Source organism: Epinephelus lanceolatus, chromosome 8 (assembly GCF_041903045.1).
Source record: "Epinephelus lanceolatus isolate andai-2023 chromosome 8, ASM4190304v1, whole genome shotgun sequence".
Lineage (NCBI taxonomy): Eukaryota > Metazoa > Chordata > Actinopteri > Perciformes > Serranidae > Epinephelus > Epinephelus lanceolatus.
In genome coordinates this window covers 10,732,188-10,758,837 of record NC_135741.1, presented here as the reverse complement: position 1 = coordinate 10,758,837, position 26,650 = coordinate 10,732,188, and the positions used below count along the sequence as shown (strand labels likewise).

Below are 26,650 nucleotides of genomic sequence, written 5' to 3'. Positions count from 1 at the left end.
CCCCATCTCTGACATCTCATCTCATCATTAACAAACTGATGAATCCTTGTAAAGGTCCTCTACAGCTGGTGAACTGTAGCACTATCTGATCTGATGTTTTCACTTACATAAAGCTTCTTTTACAAAAATGATCAGTTATTCTCGTATCTCTATCTACATTTTTGGCTTTTTGATTTTCTACAGACAGTTTATTTTATGAAATGCGCATGAGGCTGGAGTGGTAAAGGTCATAGTTAAAAAAGAGGGAAGCTCTAAAATAAAGTGTTTTAAAAAGCAACTCTGGTTGAGATATTAATCAAACATAACTCTAAATGTGCACATGTAACTTTTAGTCAGTGAAACACATTTTCTTACTTTACAGAGGCAGAGCTGTATACATCTCTTCTTCAGCTATAGATAATGCTATTAAGGCCATCAGTGTTGAATGCAGCCAGTAGCAGTGGTTTGAAAGAAGAGTACTTGTGTATTTAACAGTTAATGGTACTCACATATAAAGGCAGGAAACAGAGATCATGAGGGGAATTACTGTCTGACAAAAGTGTGTAGATTTATGCAGGGCGGAAAGAGCTATAAATAGCTAAAATAAGTGGGTAATCATAAAAATAACACAGTATTTAATGATAATAAAGGTACAAATACCACAAAATCACAATATAAACAATAACATTAATGGAAATACTCTCTGTAAGATGTAAGTTTTTGATTGACCATGCTGAAAAAGTCATGAACTGAAGAGGTGTACATGAAATCAATCAATCCAATTTTTATATGTCATATGTAAGTCTGCTGTTGTGCTCCATATACTCACGTTTAATGTTAAATTAAACTGAACCTTTAATTTACTCAAGCACTTTACATAAGTGCAATCTTGAGGTACCTGTACTTGAGTATTTTCATTTTCTGCTACTTAATACTTCTACTTCACTGCAGTTCAGAGGGAAGTATTGTACTTTTACTCCACTACAATTATTTGATAACTTTAGTTACTCGTCACTTTGCAAATTCAAAATTCTACCAAGAAGTATGAGTACTTAAAATTAGTTTCACCTTCACCAGCTGCAATATTAAAGCAATGTACACATCAGTGCATTGAATAATGCAACGTAGGGCTGTGACTTTGGGTTTTTTTATGTTAAGAAGAAGAGAAAAAAAAGAAGAAGAAGAAACACTTTATCAATCTCCGAGGGGAAATTCAGTTTCTTCACTTTTGTCATATACACACAGGCCTGAAATAGACACACATGCACAAACAGGACCTATACATGCATTAAATGGAGAGATGTCAGAGCGAGGGGGCTACCTATGGATGGATGCCCCAAGCAGTTCGGGCTCAGTGCCTTGCTCAAGTGCACCTCGGCAGTGCCAAGGAGGCGAACTGGCCCCTCTCCAGCTACCAGTCCACACTCCATATCAGGTGCGGACAGGGACATGAGGGACTCCCAGCCCCTATCCGGACTTAGCTACCGCCCCTCCTTAACACAGGCCCTCCTTTGGTAAAATAAATATAAAATACAGTAATTCAAAGTTGTATGCCCCTTCCCTGAGCCAAAATAAAAAACACAAGTCCCTCACCAGTGCTTATTAATGATTTGACATGCCTCCCCCTTTTTTGCACCACCCCCTCCCTTCTCACAAGTAACCAACACTCCCTTGAGTGACATTTAAGATGCAGTACTTTTACTTGTAACCAAGTATTTCTACACTGCTTTACTTGAATAAAAGATCTGAATACTTTTTCCACCACTGTATAAATTGTCCACGTGGTTCCCAAGCCTTTAAGTAGCGTCTGGAAACCTTTTCTTTGCGTCTGCAGAACTGCTTGTATTAAAAGGGAGGTTCTTGGACTCCAACCTGGCAACCCCGAAGGAGTCTGGTCGATCAAAATTGCCCACAGCAGACTACTTGGCATTAAAGACGGCTGGCGGTGGAAGCTGCGGTAACCCGTTTCCAGAATCTACTGCTCAGTTTTCTTGCCAACACCAAGTACGTATCAAATAACGTTTATCTGCTAACGCATTGAGCTCATAACTAACATAATAACTAACGCTTTAATGGTAGCTTAGCTGTTTAAGTTGTGTAGCTAAGAGGCGGCTAGCTTTACAGCATTGAATAATAAAAGCAGTCTGCTAGCTGCATGCTAGCTAAGGCTGCATTCAAAGCTCCGTCCATAAAGAAGGCGTCTATACTTGATGCTGCATTCAGACATTGCCGGTGTAGTTTTGTTAATGTGGCGTTAATTGCTAATAAATTGCGGTCAGTAACGCAGAGCCCCGCAAAGCTAACCACACAGCGTTAGGTAATGTTAGCAAGCTAACGTTAACGTAACCTCCGGACTTCAGCCAAATATGTTAGATGAGAAACACTGAACGGAGAGACCCTGTTGTGTGTCAGAAGAAACCAGCACAGAGTTAGCAAAATGTGGATTAGCTGACATTTAAAACAGCCACGTCTCATAGGGAATTAAACAGGGTTAGGCAGCTAACATTAACACGAAGTTAGCTATTGATGGTTAACGTTAGTCGTTGAGCTAAGGTATTTATTTTTCCTGAGATTGTAGGAAACTCTGGACATCTGGATATGTTTTTCAGCTATCTTGCAAAAAATCAGGAGGCTAATTTGACTCAGTCAGCAAGCCAGATTGCACAGACCTGATTAGATATGAATTAATAAGCAACCATACTATATTTATCAGTCATACTGGTGACCTGTTTGTGTCATTGTATGCATTGGTTTGCACCTATTTGCACCTTAGTGTCACCTTTTTTTGTTGTTCTTGTTGCTATATTTTGAACCTTACTGTCATCCAGTTTTATTTTAGGTTATTTTTGCTATACATTTGCTTTTTCTGCTCTGTCATTTCACTCCTTATGCATTGGACACTTCCTATCTGCAGTTACCTAACTCTGTTTTGCAACAGCTGCATCCCAGTTTCCCCCAGGATACACGAAGTTCAACCTTATCTTATTTTAGGAGAATATATAATTGCATATTTTTCTTATTCTTAATACAGTGAATCTTTGCACATCCCCTAGAATATAATTTTGAAAATTCCTGCCTGGCCTAATACCTGCCTAATACAGTTACAGTATATGTATTTTTAATAGTATTTATAAAAATGTTTATTTTATTTCTTATTTTTATTGATGTTTCTTATCCATGCACCAAATGCCAAAGCAAATTCCTTGTATGTGAAAACTCACCTGGCAGTAAATCAGATTTTGATAATGATAATTTTAAGATGAGGGTTAAACCACTGGCATGTGAAGACAGGGATCTCTTATCTGATTAGCTTGCTACTATTTAATGTTACCTGTTTTAATTAAGGATATTGCATAGGTTTCTACCCTGGATTGAGAACTGCTCCATGTTTAACTGCAAAGACACCTGGTTGCTCCCAGTTTGTCAGGAGGAGAAATTATTTGGCTGTGGTGATGAAAAATATGCTACTGCAGCCTCGCCTGAGATTGACTCTGTGTTACGTGACAGGAGTTCCTCTGGGTTTCCACTTGCATGTGTCACATGTCCACCTTCTTTTAAATCTTATCAACTCATTTGATTCAAACTTTTCAGTCACCAGTGTTATTTAAGTGCTGAGTTAGCACTTCTTCTGAGTTACATCACAAGTGCACCTGGCTTTCGCTCTCTCTCTCGAAGACTCAAGCACCATCCCTCTTGATAAACATCATGCATCCTAGTGTTGTGCATGAGTGGCCACTGCAGTGTCACTTGTTGACTGTGCTTATGTGTCGTCTGACGTCTGTAGAGGTGTGGTGGAACCAGGACTGTGTGGCATGCCAAGTCCTAATCAACAGGGTGTGGGTTTGTACAGCTTGTAAGTTTCCCTTTCTGGATAACCAGAGTCAGAAAGGGAAACCTAAAAGTTGGGAAACAGCTGGCCCATAAAATGAATCCAGAATGCTGGAGGTCTGGTTGATGCACTTTTAAGACTAGAGGGGACATAATTGAAGCAGACTCTGATATTGCATCAGTCAGCAAGAGATTTTGAGGCAGTAATGATTATTCAGCATGGTGATGGCATCAATTCCAAGACAAACCAAGACTTCCACGTGTCCCTTTTCCTGCTGTGTTAAGTGCAGAAATGGCAACATTTGTCTTTTATTGTGATGCATCTTTAACCTCAGTATTTCTCTGCTTGTACAATAATTTGCAGACTTTTGTTTCAAGACTCAGCAGTGTGACTCTCAGTCATCTTTCTCAGTTTCATTTGAATTTGCAGCTCCAGTCACTGTAACAAAAAGAGTGCTGAAAATTAAAAGCACATTGCAATGCAAAACAGTTTCCAAAGGCCCATCATCAAAAACTATTTGTGCCATCGGTTATGAGTTTGGCTGTAGGAAACATTCCTCTTGATCATGCCTATTAAAAAACATTTGTCACCATGTCAAATCCTTTGATTTACAGTGACCATCAGCCCATTCAGAGGACCCAGACTGTGAAGGCATGGTAAATATTCTGTGTAGCCCTTACAACATCATCACCCACTACTCCAGCAGAGAGCTGAGAAAAAAGGAAATACCCCTCAAAGATGTGATTCTCTCTAGTCCTACTAACTTTCTCCCCTTAACTAAATGCAGTGTTTCTGCCAAGGACAATATTAAGTGCAGATTTTTCTCGAGAATGCTCTGCCAGACAGACAATAACTTACTGAAGTCTGTTTTTCATTCATATTTCATAGCCAGAGGAAATGGATTTCATTTGCATTCATATTCAGATGTTACAAAAGTGGAGATTTGGTATCTCTGCATTTCTGCTTCATACATCATGGCTACAGTAACTTTGATTTGGTACTTTCCTGCATTCAACTCCATGGCACAGAACCATTTTAAAACTTTTTCTCTCTCCTCTCCCCCCACAGATTTGGATCAGCTTGGTGGAGAAACGAGAGGAAAACCTGAATCTTTGCCTAAACGGTGGAGGCCTGAACTGAGGCCTGATCTGAACCTCCTTCTTCCAGCCCTCCTGCCAATTTGTGAGCCTGGTTGGCATCTTCTTTAACAAGAAAAACTCAAAGTGAAAGTGACCACTCTTGGAACCTGTGTTTGAACACCATAAACATATTTGAAGCGTTATTTGAGTCTTGAGGAAGTACACGACCAAACGTTTCCTGAATACTTCTGTGTGACAACATGGCGAAGAAAAACAGCCAGAAGGGTATGTGCGCACTTTATTAATGCTTTGAAAGAAATTAGCACAATGAAACATATTTTATTGTATAAATTTAGTGTACAATCAAACACACAGTATGTCATTTGTGTTTCAATGGCTACAGTATGTAATTGAAGAAGGTTAAGTTGCAGGGAGATCATAGTTGGAAGATACATTACTAAATAAATGTGTGTAAAATAAGTTAGAATTATAATGTCTTCACAGACCACAGTACTTTGAGTAATTCTGAATAGTCATTAGGGAAAGGCTGTGGACATTTAAAGTGACATTAACCTACTTTTGTGCATGAGGAAAACAACTTTTACAAGGCATTTTCTCAAGAACGCTTTGCCAGCATTTTTTCCCTGTCTTGTCTTTAAATGGCCACAGATTAACTTTGGATCCTGACTCTTTATACTCAGCTGCAGGCTTTTTTTTATCAGTTTTAAAAAGAAATGTCATCAGACCTCCCATTGAAAACAAAAAACATTTTTACCTTTACTCAGCCGGTTTCATTCTGCGTCTGATGACAGAATCCCTCCTTGAGTTTGTTCCTCTTGAAAAATGTTTTTGAAAGCCTTCAGTGGTTATTAGTCATTTAAATCAGATGCAGATTCAAGACTGCTCAGGCACAGATGTGATGAGTTTCTTTTCATTTTCACAAGTGCTCACTGGTTATGCTGGTAACTGAAGTGGGTGTGCTTTAACGCCTAAATAAAACGTCCTTCCACCTCCACAGTACAATGTGCAGTGATGCTGACGTCGACATTTTCTCTTTGTGGGTCGAATTTTATACAAATGATGCCTTCAGTAAACAAATCTGATTTATTTACCAGCATATTTGATTAGGTGAGAATGTGTTAATAGGTTTCTTTGATTTATTCATGGAGATAAAAATGGGTTTTTATTTTAAACAGAGCAAATGGCCTTACAAGTACAAATCTGCCTTTGTAAAATGATTGGTATTTAAAAACTTAGCTGCCAACTCTTCCCAGGGAATCTCTGAGAATACGTCTGATGGTTGTTTTGCCTTGCAAATGACGTTCTACTGTGGTTTGCAAATACAATTCCAGGCCGAACAGACAGTGGAGGGTTTTTTCTTTGTTATATTTTTCCAGATACGTCAGGGGTGGTGTTTGATACTCGCTCAAAAATGGCCATGTCCCAGGGAGGAACAGCTGAGAGGATGAAGGAGAAGGTAATACACACTGCACATTACCGGCACAGAGAGCCTGCAGGTTTTTTAGTAAAGGGTTAAATTTGAAACATTAAATCACTTCTTTTTTTCTTTTTTTTTTTTTTTTAAACCAAGGGCTTCTAATCTGCTCCTGAAGTTAAACATTTCCACTCCGTGTTGGTGGATTCGCTCCTAAGCCTTGACATTCAGTTTCATTAGTTGTGGGCTCTGCACAGCAGCTTTGGCAACAGCAAACACGAGAGGGCAAGTTGTCAGAGCGTGAACAACAGTAATAGTATTGCAAAAGGAAAAATGCAGTGTTTTAGAGGCAGTCTTGTCTCAATAGGAGCTAATTTATCAGTGTCTGAAACAGTTATTCAGATGTTCAACACCTGTAATCCCTTGAAAAAATGACTTTGCTTGAAGTGTATCATTATATAATCTCTGGACGAGCCTTGTCCTCTTTAAAGCTGTTAATCTATAATGGAACTACTTGAGGAAAATGGGGCAGCACACTGGTGTCGTAATGATTTCATGGAAGGTTTGGGTTTGTAATTTTAATTTTTTTTGTGGGGTTTCAATGCTTTAAAGAACATTTTAGCCCCTTTCCCACTGCTCCAAAACCCACTAATGCCTGCTAACAACAGGCATTTTTATTTAATGGAAAAGGTTACAGTGGGCATTCACGCAGGAGTTGAATGACTCTGCAGTAGTCACGGGTATTAATCGGCTCCAGCTCCAATCGGCATCCATCGGCAAGGATGGAAATACAACACCCTTGTGGATGCACTAATATTAGCCCTTTACCCAGCACAATGCAGTGACAGGTTTCGCCCAGGCAGCGCTCGAACATTGCTCCACATTCGTTGGCACCAATTTTGAGAGAGAGACTGAATAAGTAAGAGATGTTAAAAAGAAATAACCACTGTAGTATTATCACTGGGCTCCATGCTGCGTTACTGTTTACAAACCTGATTTCCGGCCCTTCCTTGACGATGAACTTGAAGGACCAGTTTAAAAAAAAGTCCATACAGAAAGGCACACTCGTCTACTGTAAAGCCGTTCACACAGCTCTCATCTGCTGACTATGGGAAAGGAGGCTATCATCTATTTGTATTGGGTTTTCCCGTGTTTAAATAACCCACATACGAATGCTAAGTTTGGTCGGAAAAGGGTATTTGAGTAACATTTAACCTAAGTAGTAGTTAAGAATAAGAGCTGATAACCTGCAAACAAATATTTCTGTTCCTTTTGTGCAAAAAAAATTAATAAATAATTGTAATTGTCAATATTTGCATTGGTGCGGCTGCTTTGTTTAGACTACAAACAGACACATTAATAACACTGTATTTAAAAACATACTAATAAGAGCAAAAGTACAAGGTTTTGCCTTAAAGCCAAATGTTATTTATATGTTAAAGGGACAGTTCACCCTCAAATCCTTCCCTGAGCAATTAGAAAGTAGCACCAGTGAAGTAGGTACTATTTTTTTTAATCATACGGGAACCACATTCAGTCACTGAGTTCCTCAAAGGGTTCTCGGTCCCCTGTAGTGCTGTTTATCAGTCTAGATTTTGTTGGTGCGAGTTGCCAAGTTGTGACGCTATCAGCTGTAGAGATGTCTGCCTTCTCTTCAATATAATGGAACTAGATGTCACTCAGCTTGTGGTGCTCAAAGTGCCCAAAAAATAAATTTTTAAAAAAACTCAACAGCAATGTCTCTTTCCAGAATTCACGACCTGGTTACTCAGCATAATCCACAGAACTTGATGTGAGCAGTTTCATGTACGAACTATTTTCTTTTTAACAAACAACATCCACCAACCGTATCACTGCTCAGAAGGAACTGTGCATTACACAAAGATACATCTTCATCTTTTTAATCAGGCTTTTAACTGATCTCTTTATCTATTTTAAATTTCTCTTATAACAGATTTATCCATCTATTATCTATTTTTTTTATTTATTTTTTATATTCTTACCCTTCCTCTTTTTACGTTCTTATCTCATTTAACCTTTATCTTTTGTTATTTTAGTTAGCCTATAGGTTTTAGTTTTGATGCATTTTATGTCTCTGTTTTAGACCATTCTTACCTAGCTACTAACTCACTTTTATGAGCTAAATAGCTTTTTGTTGGGTGGGAGGGTTGGGTTTTCTCTTTTCTTTTAGTTTTCTGTTTGGATCTTTGTTGTTTTTAACCTCTGTGAGGCACTTTGTGTTACTGTTGTATGAAAAGTGCCATATAAATAAAGTTGATTTGATTTGATTTGAAAGATACACCAAAACAATCTAGACTGAAATATAGCACCACAGGTATGAGGAAAAAATATGTGTTTTTGTTTTTGGAGAGAGCTGTCCCTTTAAAACACCTTCCATTGTGAATTTGCAGTACATGTTGAATTACTTTGATTGTTATTTGATACCAAAACCTGTTTCTCTCACACTCTGTGCTCTTTTTTTGTTTGTTTTTTGCAGATCAGTGCCGTCAGGGCCGTCGTCCCAAACAAAAGTAACAATGAGATTGTACTGGTTTTGCAGCATTTTGAGAACTGTGTTGATAAGGCCGTTCAAGCTTTCTTAGAAGGTATGGAGACGTCACTGTTTGACCACAACAGTGTGAAATTATTGGCCCTCAAAGCTTCCTGATTTACAAATACTGCTTCCCGTAGAAGGAAGTAGTATTGCTTTTTTTTTAATATTATAAAATATTTGTTAGTATCATGTGATGCACCTTATCTGCCTACTTCTACAAACACCCTGAAGATGCCCCTTTAATTATACACACATTCCCAACACTACCTTGTTTGTTTCCTGCACTTAACTCAGACCTTGTAAGTTGTCCACTTTGCTTGTGCTTAGCGTGACCTTGAGAAAAGATTTTTTTCATGCATGCCATGCTTTGCATTCAGAGGCGCAAGCGTCATTTGCATGCCTCTTAGTTTTGCAGGTTTAATTATAGAACAAGAAGGTTTTCCCACGTACATCACACTGCTTTGTTCTTTATTAAGCCGCATCTAAACAACACCTTAGGGCATTTAGATATTGAGATGGGTACGACAAGGTTTTAAGTGAGTCATGTGTTACTGTGTACCTTCGGCATTATTGTTTGCTTTATGCCTCAGGCAGTGCAGTTGAGATCCTGAAGGAGTGGAATGTCACCGGCAAAAAGAAGGTAAGAACCTGAAAGCCTGCATATTGAATGTCTCTGTGTTGAGTAAGCATAATCATGTCAGCCCTTGTTATGAAGTATTTAAAAATAATTCCTGTATTTCTTAATATCAGATGTCCAAGGTGTTTTGTAAACAAAACGTGCCTTGCACGTACAAAACATGGCTCTCTAGAACAGGCCGACTGCTCAGCGTCAGGTGTTGCTGCTTGCAACTCTCACGAGAACAGCTCATCCAAACAACTTCACACTTGTCACTGTGCTTTCTTAGGTCTTCAACAAAACACCTGCCATGACGTAGTTGCGTCCCCCCAGCATTGCTAGACTATACACGTCATTCTGGTGCAAAAGGTCTCACAGATATTTTAAAGCTCGGCTATTTCTGGGAACAAAAGCTTTCATTCCAAAAGTTGCATAGCTGATGCTTGAACAGTTTGAGTTTCCTACAATGTAACATCTCCGGTCTCTCTGGTTTCTCTTTCATAAGTTGTTAAATGTACTGTAGCTAACAACGGAGTGTTACGTACCCAGCATGCCATTTGGTGGTGTATAAGTTAAAAGGGGTCCCCTCTCAATACACTACACAGTGTGTACATAATGCACCAGTGATAAATATGTCTCGTAGATCTCAAGAGCTCACACTCGACGCTGCCCTTCCTCGCTTCCTCTGCAAAACACCCGCCAAGTGTGAAGTCGATCGGATGAACGTTGTTTGAGAAAATCAAAAGACAGACAGAGACTCCTTTCATTTTAACTATGCTGGCCTTACACCAAACAACTTGTCAAGTGATTTCACTGTTGCAAACTTTCAGTGTCATAACAAAAATAATGGTGCACACTACCGAAATCTTGATCGTTTGGTGTGAGGTGGTCACAAAAGTCAATCCGAGCTATCTAAAGTCGGTGTTTTCCTCCTCTTGACGTTCCAAAAAAATCAAACATGTTTAATCTAGTTTTTAGTCTCGGCTCATTCAAATAGTGAAGTTTAAAGATGTGAACATTGTCAACAACCAATAGCTTATGCTTAAATCTTTTCTTTCCCAGTGTGCACTGACATTGTTCTTGTCACTGTACTGATTAGGATAAAGGTAATGAACAAAGAAAATTTGAACAAAGAGGTTTGACACTGATCTCTCCATGTCCAGCCCAAGAAGAAAAAGAAGCCCAAGCCTCAGCCAGAGGCTTCAGCAGAGCCTGCTCCACCTGAGGCCGCCTCACCTGAGGAGGGCAAGGATGAGGTGAACGGCTTTCATGCCAACGGATCAGTAATGGATGGAGAGTCACTTGATTCTCTGAGTGAGCAGTTGGACTCCGCCTCCCTGGATGCAGCCGAGCTGGACTCAGAACCTGCTACATCCGAAACCACCGGTAATCACAGCTTTGACAGTTGAAGAAAGGGCTGAGTCAGGGACCATTTTAACTACAAACCAGACTTTTACTTCTTCTTTATTTGTGTCAGAGTACGTTGCTTCTCTGATGACACATCATTGACAGCTGTAGTAGTATTTTCTAATTGTTTTGGGTCTCCTAATATGAATAATGACAGTACTGCATCTGTTACGTTTCCATGTGCTGATTTCCAACAGCAGGACTTGAAGGTCTCATCTGTTGAAATTAGTGCTTTCACTCTTAGGTAACATTTTTAATGAATGAAACTTGCCCACAAACAGCAGAACAGATGGCCTCATCTAGCAGTTTGAGGGGGCGTCAATTATAATAAGAATCAAATGTTTTTCAGTGAGACCTGTGTAACTGCATACATTCAGAATCTGTTGTCAAATATATTTTTAGGCATCATATCAAATCTCACCATTTTCTCTTTTTTTAATTGTCAGAAAACATTTTTGATGACTTATTTTGCTCTTGGAAAATCTTTAGAGAAATGTCCTAATACTCTGCTGCTGACCAACTTGTGGACTAATTTGGCTCATCTCTATTTTAAGCAGTTTTTGGGGGAAAGTTAGTTTGGAAACTACTTACTTTATTTGTTTCAAAGTCATCTGTCTTCTCGCAGGTGCAGAAGCAGAAAGTCAAGGTAGCGCTCCAAGTCCTCCCCTACAACAAGGAGGGAGGAATCACCAGGGTCCCAGAGGCAACAAGAACCGACACAGGCCGGGCTCAAATTCACATCCACCCACTTCCACCTCATTACCACCCACCACTGACGAGCAAGGATCGTCAGGAGCCAAGAAGATGGGTAAGACACTTTGTACCTCTTGTAACCCAAATTATCTTGTTCAGCAGTTTCATTAGAATACACTGATTAATAATGAAGCATGATCTGTCGCAAAGGCACAGGTAAAACTTAATTTGAGACAAAATATGGTAGCACTTAGGGTTGGGTCAATTTCTGGTTTTGCCGGTCCACACAAACCAGTTTGATTTCAAGCAAATCAACATATCACACATTCTGGCAAATTAAAAAGCAGCCTACATCAGCAACCTGTGCCGAAGTAACATGGCGCTGAATCAAACTTGTTGTATTGCGTTAGTAACAAGCAGTGTGACGATGTGATATACATATTATATCATAAACGAATTAACAGGGCCACCAGTGTCTGACAGGCTGTGAGCTGAGCACAGGCAACGTGAAGGTGATCACATGGGAGAGGCTACAAACGGCACACGTTGCGTTTGTTTACTAGAAAGTTCATGTGTTTTGGGGGATGACGAGAGGAGACAAGGCAGAGTTAGTCTCTCAAAAAACGAATCCTGCGGCAATATGGCAACATTTTGGATTTGAAGCTGACAAAAGCTAAACTTTTGTCGGATGCCCTGTTTCTATTTATTCCTGTTGCTCGCTTTAAAAGCACCACGATGGACAAGGAACAGCTGACTCAAGAAGCTGAAATGAGGAGTTACCTATAACGGCCTACTTTCCAGTAAATATAACAATAAAAAAACTATTTTAAGTAACATTACATGTTTTTATAGAGGTGCATATTTAACAGATTCAGTGTGACAGAGAGCGCCGATGTTACATGATGCACCACAATAGTCCAATACTCATTTGCAGTTAGGACACAGTGTCATTATGTTGCACCCTGAACTAGCTGCTGAGTCAAATGCAACACCTAAGAACATCCAGTATACCTGTCCGGTCCAGTGGCTTAATGTCAAACCAGTTTGAACATTTTTACACCGGCCCATCCCGTGGTAGACCTTCTTCTTCAACATGTGCCTAAGTCAAGTTTAATGTCTGCCCATCAGCTTCCAACATTGACCGCTCTGTGAAGGACCTGCAGAGATGCACCGCCTCGCTGACTCGCTACAGGATGGTGGTCAAGGAGGAGATGGACTCCTCAATCAAGAGGATGAAGCAGACATTTGCTGAGCTCCAAAGCTGGTGAGAACACTTTCTTTTTAAAGTTTGCCTCTGGTCTTGGCTACAGCTGAATCATAAGATGACTTAAATATCTGAGCATGTTGAAAAGGGAGGTGTAACAGAATGCTTGTAGGGTGTTGCCACCACAATAACCTTTTGAGGAAGTCAGAGTCTGAATGAAGTTCCCGTGTCATACTTCAAGATGCTAAAAAAATGTTCATACCCCAGTGGTAGTACTGGTTCAGGAACTTAAGGGGCTGGGTTTGCAGGGCTTTGATTACAGGAAACGCAAACAGTAATGTTCGAAAGTGACATCCGGTTCCTGAGTTTAGTCCCTGCAGGTCTTAAGTTCCAGGAGCTATTTGGTCGAAAAGGGATATTTGTGTTTCATGATATTTTTTCTTTAGGTCATATTTCTTGTTTACTAGAGCGCTGTGGGTGTGTACAGGTTTTCCAGTACCATCAGTGTGTCAAAGGGCATTTGTCTTACCTTTGTCCTGCTTGATGACACTGGGACAGAGATTTGCATAATAGGAGACAGACTGTCCTATATGGTGAACCTCTGGTAGCTTTAACAGAGCCTCTGATGTGACAAGTCAAATATTTAGACTAACTAGAGTGTCGCAGTTCTTCAAACTAAAGCTATACTGGAATAATTTTGTGAGTCATTTTATTAGTTTAAGTAGTCGCTTGCTGTATAGATTACTAATACTCATAAACAAGCACAGTTCAAGGGACAGGGTTGCTCCATTCACATCTGCAAGAGAAAATCCAGGTTTTCCTCTTAGCAGTAATAATCAATGCAGGCCCTGATAAGTCAGCAGGATGAGATCACTTTATTTATGGGTCTTGTGAGAATTTCAGAATTGCTGACGACTCCAGCAGGAGTTCAGTCACTCTCCAGCTAATTAATTGTAGAAGATCATAGATTGGCATATTTGACTCCAAACCTTTAAGGGATAGTTCAGATCTTTTGAAGTGGGGTTGTATGAGGTATTTCTCCGTAGTCGGTGCATTACACACAGCACGTCAGTCAGCACACCTCCAGTTTGGAGAAGCAGGCAGGAGTACTGACATGCAAGCTAAGCAATGTACTGCTGTGGACTGGGTTAGAAGCAAAACACATTTTAGCCGCTTCAAAAAAGTCCCACTAAAAATAGAAATAAGTGTTTGCTATATTTAGAATATTTTCACTGCTTTACCTTGACATCAGACAGTTATTTCCGACGGGCAACTGAAGCTGTTATATTGCTCTTTTCAAAGCCAGATTCTATTGAGAAGAACAGTAATTTAACATCGCAAGGTAAAGCAGTGAAAATATTCTTGTTGCCGCCCTGGTCTACAGCAGTACATTGCTTAACTACCGTGTCTGTGTACTCCTGCCTGCTTCTCCAAACTGAGGTTGTGCCAACTGACGTCCTCTGCGTAATACACTGACTATTGAAAAGTACCTCATGCAACCCCTCTTCAGAAGATCCAAACTATCCTTTTAACTTCTTGCATCTGATTTAGAAAAACACAAGCTCGAGGGGAGTGTCTGCACTGTATGCATTCTCCAAATACATATATTTAATTAACTATAGTATTATTAGTCTGTGTTTTATTTCTCACAGAGAGATCTGTCATTGATCTCTCCCTAAAAGCTGAAACATGACACTGTGGTTTCCTGTCGATAAGCTGAACGGGATCTCCACTTAGCTCCACTCTGAGCTCCCCTCCACGACTGTGCTGGCTTGCAACAGTTGAGCACTGTATCACTTTAACAGAGATAAAATACTGATTGTTCTGTAAGTGTTAAACACCTTTAGCTCCCGCGAGGCTCTGACAACACTTCTGTGGCTGAGACTCACATTGTTGTTGAATACTGATAAAAGAATCTTTTCTTTATCTTCAGTAAATTGCAAGGTGCTCATTTTTTAACCACTCGGTACAGAAGTAGATACTCAGAAAACTCCTGTGTGTCACGTTTTAGCTTTTTAGAAAGGCAGACGAAGGAAAACAATGATTTAAATGTGCTGTGTGAGGATGGTAGAACTCTTCAGCTCTGAAAACTGTAACCTACAGACAGCCACCTGCCAAGATACACAAACTATCATTGGAATTTCTTCAGGGAAAAAATAGATCATATCATTATCAGCCTTGAGCATCTGAGTAATCGGAAGTCAGCCACAGATAATATTTAATGAATGATCTGTTTGTCATGGGTGTAGCCAAATTAATGCCAGCTACACCTACCAGCTGTCAAACATACAGTCTAGTTACCTGTATGATGTCCACTTTCCAGAGGCATCAGAGAGAGATCATGACTGTTAAGGGCTTGGCATGCTTGAACTAGGTCAAATACTGTGTCGTCCAACGGTCCAAAGTGTTTACCAAGCCCTGAAGAACAACACTGAGCTGTGAGGTGATTTTTGGTGTGGTGGCCTCAGGTAGTAGAAGGATTATGTTAGACACACTTTTCCAGAAATGCTTTTTTAACCTCAATGCATAAACATTGCAAAATGGAGAAGAAGTTTTTTCTATTTTTCTGAGACTCAAACACCTCGAAATTACCTTTTGTATTATCAGAATTTGATCCATTAAATTTAAAATTTTGATAGGCCAAAAAACATAGTCATCTGAAGAAACCTAAAAAAAAATCTTTGGTGCAGAGTAACCAGTCTTTATTGGGATAAAATGGGTGCCATCTTGGGACACCAGTATCCAGTACTATGTCATAGCCTCCTTCTGACTGCATTACACTGCTGTGAAGTCTTAAGAATTAGGATAATGGCACGCATTTTCAGACAGTCTCTTCCTTGAAGGGATTTGTGGTGTTACACTTGTTTGTACATAAGAAGGGACAGATGTCCTTGTGTAAAGAGTGAGGGGAAAAAAACAGCCTGAGGGAGAGGGTCAAAACCTGCTTTCCGTTTCAACTCTGCACACCTGGCCAATGGCTGCATAACGAGGTGCGACTCTCAGACTGTCTTTTTGGAAAATTATAAAAATGTCAAATAGAGTCAAATCCTTTTTTGCTGTCCAAAAAGGTGGTTGTAGATGATCCAACAAACACTTTGTTTTAAGTATCCTGAGGCCTTAAAGATCCCCCCAGGCAGTGTTACTTCCTGTTTAACTTTGTTTCTCAAACAGAGACTGGAGGTGTGGTAAGAAGTTGGACATAATCCATTACCATGGTAACAAGATTGCAGCTACAGTAGCTTGGTTAACAGTGATATGGCACTTAAGATGATGATTTTACTGTTTATCAGACAAGACAACACTTCGACTCGCCCTCTTCTTTACTGTCTCTTCCTGCTGCAGCTGCCAGTTGTTTTAGAGGCAAGGCGCCGTTTGGCTGCCGCTGCACTGAGGATAGACATGTTGCAGAGGTCCACTGTTTATGTCAGTTGAGGATTGGATTTGGCTGTTCAGTACAAACATCTGACTATTCCTTCCTCTTCTACATATAGAGTTTGAGAATTGAACAGACGTTCAGGATGACAGCCACATTCACGTAATATAGGAAACAAGCCAAGTGAGCTTTAAGAGCTAATACCTGCTAACTACATAAAAACCAATTGGTCAGCAACAAATTTGCCCACACTAGTATTGTTTTAAGTTGGAGGTGGCAGTAGCTCAGTCCATAGGGACTTGGCTTGGGAACTGGAGGCTCATCGGTCCAAGTCCCTTTTGGACCTAATGTGGAGTGTGGACTGGTAGCTGGAGAGGTGCCAATTCACCTCCTAGGCACTGCTGAGGTGCCCTTAAACAAGGCACCGAACTTCCAACTGCCCAGGGCGCCTGTTCATAGGCAGCCCCCTCACTCTGACATGTCTCCATTTAATGCTAATTTAATCCTCCAAGTAGTTGCCTCCATCTCACTCAGACTCTCCCTGGGTGTTAGTCCACAGCTGCCTCTATCAGAGAGCGTTCTAATTAACGGTTGATTATTCTGTATGAATATATGTGATTAGTACCCCCAGGTGCTGATGCTTCCCGTCGAAGCTTCAAGTATTCAGGGGTAATTATAGCTTAAAATTTGAAGCCCAATAAAACGCTGTTTGGGACAGCCCTATTTGAGCACATAATTAAGATTTTTGTCAAAGAATATTTAGCCAACAGCGTGGCTAATCAACATTGTCAGGAAATGACTCGAAAAAATATGAAATATCATAAAAATGGCATATGTTGGAGGGGGGCTTAAAAGCTACCACAAAATAAAATGAGCCCACTCGTAAAACAAGCAATATTTTACCTTTCACATTTGTGTCTTAGTAGCTGCTGAGAAATTAAACTGTGGTATAATAACAATAACACACTCATGGTCATGATTTATCTTTTGAAAATAGCCCCTGTATTAATCTACAGCACGAGGGAGAGCTGCAGTGTGTTTAACTGCTAGTATTACACAGTATAGGACCTGCTGTTATGTATTAATGCTTAACTACTGACTTATACTGCACTTGCTGTTTTGCATTGTCATTCAGCAACGCAGCTGTTTACCTGATCCCAGTGTGGAGCTGCATCTTTGTTTAGTGTTATTGGAATTGCATCGTAATCTCAGTGCAAAGTCAGCGCCCGCGATATTTCTTCTTATCTCGAAGTGAGTAAAGACAAATGACCCCTCCTCCTCCTACTCCTCTTTTTTTTTTTACAGTTTAATGGACAGAGAAGTGACTCTACTGGGAGAAATGGACAAAGTGAAAGCAGAGTCCAGTAAGTACTGTATTTTTTTTAAATTTTTTTTTTTACCAAAAACCTGCTTGTCACTTACCACCCGGGAGCTGTTGGTATTCTTCACATATAATGATCACCTGACTCAAGGGCCTGGAGAATCTGACCTAAATCACTTCCGGAGAGGTAGCAAAAGAGGTTGTTGTGTCCCAGTTTCTTCAAAACTGCAGTGGCGCCCTCAGGGTCCAGATATACCTAGAGCATACCACCGTGTGTGTGTGTATGTAACATGACAGAGCAAGACTGCATATTTGTACAAGTAGGCCATTCTCTGTTATTCTGTCCTCTCAGTGTAGAGTGTTGTGTGTTCCAGGCCTGGAAAAAGTGAATAGTGTCAGGTGTCAAGGGAGACTCAATGCTGTCTTTGTGCAAGGTGATTGGGGAATTGAGAGGAAAGCAAAAGAAACTCGAGCATTTCTTCAACATGACAAAAGCCAGGTTTTCTCAAAACTTACCTTCTGCTAATCTCCTTCCTGTATTAGACTTCTGTTTAACTGATGGTTTCCCTTTGTAACTTTTTGATCTCCTGCAGGAAGAGATGTGACTGATAAACAGATCTGACAAACAACTGGCAAACATTAAATAATACAAACTAAAACAGGATGTGCTCAGTGTAGTTAAGCCTGTGAGAGCCCAATTATGTTTCAGACACACAAAAATATTGTGATGGTGGATCTCTACTCTGAGTGCACTTAAAAATAATTGGCAAAAAGAAGATTTTGAGTAGGATATTTAATTATGTGTTTTTTTCCTGTCCACTCCGAGGGACAATTAATCTCAACACAGAAATCACAAGGGATGGGTAATGAAACCTGGTATTAATTAAGCCCCCTAAAATTTCAAAGACCGTAGTATTGATAAGCTCTGACGGTATTGGTACTTTTATTGGTATTTTTTTAACATTTTGGTTTAATTCATTATCACCCTGCAGCCTCTCACCTGCGCTCTGTGCCAGGGCATAAACACACAACCAGGGCGTAAAATTAACTTGTTACCTCATCTGCCATTGGCTAGTGACCTCCAAAAAGCCACCAGCCAAAAGAAAAAAAATCATGAGGTCCGTTTCCACCGCAGGAACTTCGGGGTAATTTTACGGGGCCGGGGCCGTTGGTGCGTGTCTCCACCGCCGAACCACCCCCGAAGGACAGAATTCAGGAACTTTTACGGGGGCTAAACAAGTCCCTGCCTCGGGGTAGGTACTCAGAACGGCCCCGAAATACTCCCGGCTGGGGCTTGGGGATTACTTGGTGCTGATTGGATATACTCAAGGAGGGATGTGATGTCAACAGAAAGCAACACAATAGCCGGCATTTTTAAAACTCAGCAGATGAGGGTTAGCTCGTTCATATAGCTTTCGCCACCATGTAAAAAAAACTCAATAAATGGCCCGTGAAAAAAATATTCTTTCCAGCGGATATCTTAGTTACAACATGATTGAGCTAGCAAAGCAGTTTTGTGTTTATGTGTGGTATTTATTCAGTTATGGGAAATCACGATGTCTAGAAAGCATCAGCTAACAGCAGCATCAAAGCTAACATCAGGACATCATCTGTTAAAAGCCTCCCGTCGGATACAACATGAAACTACTCCATTTAGCTCAATCATGTTGTAACTAAGACATCCGCTGGAAAAAATATTTTCTTCACGGGCCATTTAGTGAGTTATTACAGACACCGCTATCGGCTAATGGCGTCCCTACGTCCCCCGGCCAAAATGGTCGTACAACGATTACGTCACATCCAGAGCCCGTTACTTTACAGGAACCTTCCTCCTACTCTGCTCTCTCAGTGGAGACACGGCGGTTGAGAGGGCCGAGCGAGAGGACGTTCCTGTAGTAGTTCCTGCCCCCCAAATAGTACCAGGAACTTCTTCAGTGGAAACGGGCCTATGCCTTGTTTGACTAAAAATAATTACCATACGTTTTTAGTATGAAAATCCAACTTTAGGAAAATCCAACCCTGTCCTCTGTGTTTCTTTGGCGTGCTTGCGGCAAAGACTGCAGCTCATCGTGTTGGTGTGGGGGCCGTAGGTCAGCCATGACCGCGGCTGGCCAGCCTCGTCTAGTTTCTATTTTTAAATAAAACGATGTGGGACATCTGTCTGTCTGTTCTTCTTGTCCAAGTCCAACATGTTCGTCTTCGTTTTTCCTCTTTTCTGGCGGTGGCTTCACGCCAGGAATGTGTCGCCACATCTTGCTCAGAAGTTACCATAGAATGCCCGGGAAACAATTTCCGGTAGCTGGCGTCATGCGTTCCCGGCACACGTACAGTAAGTCGTGAGGGTCAAAATAGTCTGACACAGGTGGCAGAAATGATCGAAGCACATAAAAAACCAGACATGCAATTCAAAATTTTCCATTGGCCACTGGAGGGTGTGTGTTTTTGTTTTACACGCCAAACTCATTTTTTTACCCGTCACTGGCGGGTGTTAATTTTACGCCCTGCACACAACCACACACACACCCACATGACACGGAGTGAAGATAGTGAATAAGATAATTAAAATTAAAGATAATTTGAGAATTATGCAAGTTGACGGCAGCTACACAAAGCCAATTCTTTATCAGTGCACAATATTTAAACAACAATATCTCATTCTGCTCTGTCCAGTCTTTCATCCACTGCTGCAAACTCTGTTTTACACAAGGACAGCACGCTAGTTCAGCTAATAGCGAATTGTTACAGATGAGCTAACATGTCAGCTGTCTGTGTGTAGGCTAACTGTTAAGCTTAGTTTGCCACTTATATTAAAATTGGGCAAATTATTTTAAACCAAACTGCTGGCTGACACAAACAGCCCCTCCTCTCTCTACCTGCACTAATGTTACCTGCATGCAGTGAATCACATCACAGGGAGAGAGAGAGGGAGCAGGACAGAGGACAGGAGAAATGACTTTGGTCATTTTTAGATTTAAAAAAAAAACCCACTGTATAATTCAGACACCAAATGTATTTTTGACATTTAGTTTTTCGCCCAAAAGAAGAATGTAGTTGATGTCCCCACAGTGTTTAATTACATTCTTGTTTGCCAGTCAAGAAAAGCGTTGGTGACCCTCAATCATTGTTGAACCTACGTGGCTTTTAATGTGGCTCTAAATATTTCGGGAAGCTGTTTTTCTTTGGGCCCTGTGCGGTCTACTCAGTGGTTAGATTGAATAGGTTTAAACTGTGATTAAGCCATAGTGTGTTCAGCTGATGCTCCAACAGTGCTAACCCTCTGAAGATTAGTTTTGCCAAAGCTATATGTTGCCTAATAATTCCATCTTGTTATGGGCTTTATTGTGCACTTGATTCTGAAACAGGATTCTGTTCATACTTACATCTGCCAAATTTTGATGCTAAGCTTCCAGTTTCTTTAACCAGCCACTGGTGATTTCTTCTGTTCTTATTGAACTTTTGCTCAGAGGGATCTTTGTCTCTGTCTGCCCCCTCAGTTTTCAGTCTGGTTGAACTATTGTACAGTATTTTGTTCTCCTTGTACAAAACAGACTCTTCATACAAAATATCATCTTTCTGGAAGGAGGACTTTAAACAGCCTAAAAGCATGAAAGACCATTAAATTATATGGATCAGTCAGGCCTAACCCAATCAAGCTTTTGTGTCAGGTGATCCTAAAATTTGATGGCCGTGTACACGGTATCATGATGTGAAAATGGCTTTAACTTCTGCCTTTGTTTACCTTTTAGATGATGAGTCAGCCGCACTTTGTACCTGTCATGTTGAAAGAATACAGCTGAGTGTTGACGGGGAAAATGAAACTTACTGAGATTGGAGGAAGTTTCAGCAGCACAGAAACAGACAGAAAGCTTTTATATAATTCTAATAATTATATAATAATAATCTGCAGCTTTTTTGATAATCAGTCTATCTTCTTACTCTTTGTTTGCATGACTGAAGTTATTTTTCTGTCATAATACCAAATATTCTCTAATTCCAGCAGTTTGCTGATTTTCTTGTATGTGACAGTAAAGAGAAAATCTTCAGGTTTAGATTGACTGGACAAATGACCTCCTCAGGGTTTAGGAAACTGAAAGACATTATCTTATATTTTATAGACAGAACAGTTTATCAAGGAAATCGCTGGCAGATTAATCAGTAATGAAAATAATTGTTATTGTTGGTTGACATGTAGAAGACCAGTGTTCCTACGCAGTATGGAAAAATATCAAATTTGATTTTTAGCAATTTTAGTAATTGCTACATAAGTATTTACAAGGGTATAAAACATGTATGTTTCCAGACTATTGCCCCTATTCTGTTTTTAAAAATGTAAAATTCCGAATATCTGAAATTAAAATGATCATACAAAGAGTGTTTTATATGGCACTTGAAGCAGGCAGCCAAAATGTTTACCACTGTGTGAGAGAGTGCGGGCTACAGCGAGCTTGATGCTGGCGTGTGACTGAACAAACACTCCTACGCAGAACAGTTCTGCCCCAACAAGTGCCCTATAACTGAACCAAATCTGGACATACACAACCAGATTAGTTTGGAAAAATATGTGGCAGTATCTTTGAGTCACATATTCACATACCATCACAAGTAGTCAGATAATCAGCTTGTCTGAACATGTATGCATTGATGCAGTTGTCAGAAAACTTAACCAATCCAGGAACCCTGGAAGACGTATTCATGAAGATAATTCATTACATAGAGAGTTAACTCTTCATGGGACACGAACTATCAGAACTTTTATTGCACTCTGAAACAGAGACACCATGCACAAGAAAGATGAAAGGTCTTCTTGCTGTTTTCATAAGACAGTGTCACCTTTGTTCATATTTATCTTCATATTTGTTGTGTTTCAGTGATGAATCTGGACGCCCGGCAGAAGAGAGCGGAGGAGCTCAGACGGCTGACAGACCAGTCGGCGTCCATGTCTGAGGAGCAGTTGACTGAACTGCGTGCAGACATAAAGGTATTTCAACGATACTGCTGCTCCGCTTTGGCCTCGTCTGTCTCTTTGTCACAGTGTTTGAGTCAATGGCCGACTAAATAATTGTTGAGTCACAATTAAAAAGCAAATTAAAAAGCTCATTTGTAGTGATGTTGTTGACTTAATCAATACAAACCACAAGCAGAAATAATTGAAAGAAAACATAGCTGCTGGATTGCTGATGATTATTATCGGTTGTCTTTGTTTTTCCTGCAGCACTTTGTGAGCGAGCGTAAATATGACGAGGACCTCGGAAAAGCTGTAAGATTTACATTTGATCTTGAGCCGCTGAAGACGAGCATCACAGGCTTTGGATCAGGTACCTTATCATTTGTTTAATCTTCCTTTTTATTTGTGTTCAGAGTGAAAATTTCTGAAAATAATTTCCCCTCCACATCTTAATAATCCTAAATGATACAGAACACCCTCCCCACAAATCACAAAATGCCACAGCAAGCATTTCTGCTGCTCAGTTTCAGCGTTTTAAAAGGTCATGTCCACAGTTACAGCAGTTTGTCAGCAGACTGGAAATACACTCACAGTGGCTAATGAGCTAGTTATTATAACATGTCAAAATAAGGCCACAGTGTGTGCCAATTTAAATGACTTAGAGAGGAAGTGGACAAAGCTAAGGAGCATTTTTTCCTTTAGAAACTTTTTGTTAGCACCCTAAGTGTTTAGTGTTTATTTTTGGTAACTAAATTCATTTAATAATGTGTCAAGCATTGGCACAACACTAGATATTGTCAACAGGAATATTTTTAATATTCTCAGCAGTGTTTCAGATTCATTGATCTCCCTCTGGTTGCATATTTTACAAATTGAAACGTGTCCTAAAGTAACACATTGGCATTGTGTGGTTTTGAAAACAGACAGGTAATCAATATTGTTACTGGAGAGTACCTACTCATTTATTCATGTAGTCAGAATTCACCCAACTTTGCTGAACTAAAGCAGAGATCTGTCTCATACAGAACGATTATTAAGTTCTCTGGTCAGCTTGGCTAATTAAAGACTGTGTGTGATAACTTGGAAAAAGCTTCTCTTCCAGCAGCATGCAGCTCCGTCAGGTGCTTCTCATATCGAGGACAGCAAACTTCACAGGGGAAAAAATGGGACTGGAGCACACTGATTAATTTGCAGCCTTTATAGTGCAAAAAGTTCTGATTCCGCTATTAAAGGCTGCTCATCAATCTTTGTGCTCCAGTCCCTCTTTATTCATAGAACAAATATTGTAGTTCATCCCATGACACACAAGCCTTTATTAAAGGTCCAGTGTGTAGGATTTAGGAATGGAATATGTTAAGTGTGGTACCTAAAAATAAGTATCGTTGTGTTCATTACCTTCAAATGAGCTGTTTATATCTACATAGGGAGCAGGTCCTCTTCCACGGAGTCTGCCATGTTGTTTCTACAGTAGCCCAGAATGGCCTAAATCAAACACTGGCTCTATATAGGGCCAATGGTGTTTTCATATCAGCCACCGTAGTTCTCCGACATGCTTGGCACATGGGAGACGTTTCAGGTGGTAACAGTCTGCAACCTCAGATGCTACTAAATCCTACACACTAGACCTTGAGGGTGTGTTCACAAAGCAAATTTTCACCTTGCATTACTCGATCAAGTATGGCCCTGGAGCGTTACAATACTCGCAAATGTTTGCCCTCAATAGCTATGCTATAAGTTGTGATATTTCACTGGGGAAGGCAGCTAATACTAACGTCAGTGCTAACTTGGTTCGTAGTAAAGTATAATTGATAGCAGATTAAAGTGATATGAACATGGACGCTCTGCGCTCTGAAGCAAAGTGAACCAAGACGGGAATACTCTGTTATTTTTCATATTCTCCACGGCAACGCATCCCCACTTCGATCTTTGCCTTTTCATCCTTTTGTGATAAAAACCCAGCTTAAATAACTCAGCATTTTGCTAAGAGGCAACTCAATAAAACAGCTTACTCGGGTCACAAATATATAATTTCAGAATTTACCATGTAATCCAACGTCTTCCCTCAACAAACCTCCAAGCTCTCTTCTTTTTTGTTCGTCTCTGTACAGTGCTGATGTTGAGTCGTTGAGCTCCAGGTGCCCACAGACGGCAAAAATAAGCTTGTCCTATTTCTGATTCTTCGGTAATGTCAGGAGAATCTCAACCAGATCGCAACCTTGATAGGCTTTCTGACGCAGCGTCGCAGAAATTTGTTTATACAGGAAACATTTCAACTCATGCATGCATATTTGCATCACTCCGCATCTTTGCTGTAACTTTTTATGGAATCATGCTGCAGGCAAAATTTGCTTTGCATTTGGTGTGAATACACCTTTACTCTCCTCTCATACAGGCTCTAAATTGGCAGAATGATCTAAGACAACAGTTTCTGACTGACGATCAAAGATCTCACCACATTTCTCAAAGTTGTCAGTGAAATCTGGGCCTTAAAACCCAGAACCCCTTCAAATCCCAAATATAGACCAGGTTAAAAAAGAGCTTTTCTGGGTTTTACCCAGCGCAGTTAGCCAGATAATTTAATGACCGTGGTTCATGAGACAGTCCTAGGTTGTACTGTTGGTGTTTACCTTGTTGTTTCTTTTCCAGTTTACCATCCACGTACAGGCTATTCAAATCGGTCCCGCTGTAGCTCCACATCCTCCTCTGTCACCAGCCCGAGCCTGCTGGAAACTCCTCCTCCCCCCCAGACCCAAAGCGCCCCCAGTGAAAACCGCCCTCCACCAAACAAACAGGTCAGCTGGTGAAACATTCAGACCATAAAGATGTTAAATTCAGCAGTGTAAATAATTCACTGACTTTTAATTCTCCTCTCAGATTTTCCAAGGTAACAGGCGCACTTTCCAGGGACAAGGGTATCACTCGGGTCAGAGGTATAACGGCGGTTCCTACCACGACAGGAACGCCGGTCGTGCTAACCACCGCTACCAGAGTGACGGCGGCTCCTCTGGTCCTTCACAGCACTCGCACAGCTCGAGAGGTCCCCACCATTCCTCCACGTCCTCCTACAACCAAGACCGACCCTCTCATAACGGGCTGCCCCAAAGGCTTCCTCGGACGCACTGCCCTTGACATTGGAAATCCCGTGCTCAATCAAAACCCATCTCCTAACCCTCGCACTCCCCTCCCCCATAGCCTCCCTATCCCCTCCGCATCCTCCCCTCTACTAACTCCTCTCAATGAAGAATAGAATACAAGTTTACATATTTCCGTCAGTTGAGCTGTAGTGCCACCTGTCCACATCAACCCATTCATCCTTCAAACTTGAAAAGCTCTCACTGTTTTGTAATCGCTCTTCCTTTTCCATTTCTCTCATCCTGTTAAGGTAACAGCTTCTATCTTTAGGCCCCCTTCGAGAGATCTCATTGCTATGCTTTCCTCAGTCCCTGCTATTATTTTTTGCAGTTAAGCTGTCTGCAAGAGACCGACATGATTTCCTGCAACAACTTGTGCACTATTGAAGTTGAACTCTTAGTACTATTTCTATTTTTGCTGTGGCTTATGTCAGCTCTCTGATGTGCACCTCAGATGTTTTTTTGTTTTTTTAGTTCTCGTCTCCCAGAACCATTTCAATGCCTTCACCATGGAAAGCGTAGTGAAAGTGCAAAAGTAGTTCTAGCAGTAACAGAGATTCTTGTCATCAGGAGAGTAGACTTGCAATCAACACTACAGACTATCGTTAATCTTTACATGAAGGTAAAAACATATCAAACTGTAATCCAGAGGTTTTCATATGGCTGCTATAAACCATAGGGAACATGTTAACACTAGGACTAGGATGTGTTTTAGAGTAACTGTGAACACAGAAGTTGCCCTCTTAAAGGAAGAGTTCGATGTGGGGATTGGCTCATTTCCACTTGCAGAGAGTTGGATAAGATGAAGGATGCCAGGCTCGTGTCTGTGTGCTAAATTAAACCTGTCAACAGCAGTCGGGATGGGAATTAATGAGATTTCATTCATACCAATACTATCCTCAATTCTGCTTATAGGTCCAATTATTGATTCCTGATGAGCACTACGTGAGGGGGAAAAAAGTAGGCCGACAGATTTTCAGCGTCAATGTACCGGTGACACTCGATCACCCTTTCTTAGCTCATTTTCCTTCCCTGTGCAGTAAGCATGAAAGGGGGAGCTGATGGACGAGTCAAACTGGCTGTA

General features: G+C 40.6%; 1 protein-coding gene across 1 annotated transcript; it reads left to right on the top strand.

The window, feature by feature from the left end:
* The first annotated feature begins 1,862 nt into the window (after nucleotides 1–1,862).
* Nucleotides 1,863–25,706, top strand: spats2 (spermatogenesis associated serine rich 2). The gene is made up of 13 exons (XM_033629006.2): nucleotides 1,863–1,983; nucleotides 4,877–5,172; nucleotides 6,285–6,364; nucleotides 8,820–8,928; nucleotides 9,467–9,516; nucleotides 10,656–10,878; nucleotides 11,525–11,707; nucleotides 12,721–12,856; nucleotides 17,475–17,533; nucleotides 22,359–22,468; nucleotides 22,703–22,805; nucleotides 25,082–25,227; nucleotides 25,310–25,706. The coding sequence occupies exons 2-13, from the start codon at nucleotides 5,148–5,150 to the stop codon at nucleotides 25,562–25,564; spliced, it is 1,479 nt and encodes a 492-aa protein (XP_033484897.1). The 5' UTR covers nucleotides 1,863–1,983; nucleotides 4,877–5,147; the 3' UTR covers nucleotides 25,565–25,706.
* Nucleotides 25,707–26,650: the final 944 nt, after the last annotated feature.

Bases quoted from the DNA above. Each gene is read 5' to 3' on its own strand.
- spats2 (XM_033629006.2), top strand. From the start codon at position 5,148: ATGGCGAAGAAAAACAGCCAGAAGG. The intron at 5,173-6,284 runs GTATGTGCGCAC...ATATTTTTCCAG, and splicing joins GAAGAAAAACAGCCAGAAGG to ATACGTCAGGGGTGGTGTTT. The intron at 11,708-12,720 runs GTAAGACACTTT...TCTGCCCATCAG, and splicing joins GTCAGGAGCCAAGAAGATGG to CTTCCAACATTGACCGCTCT.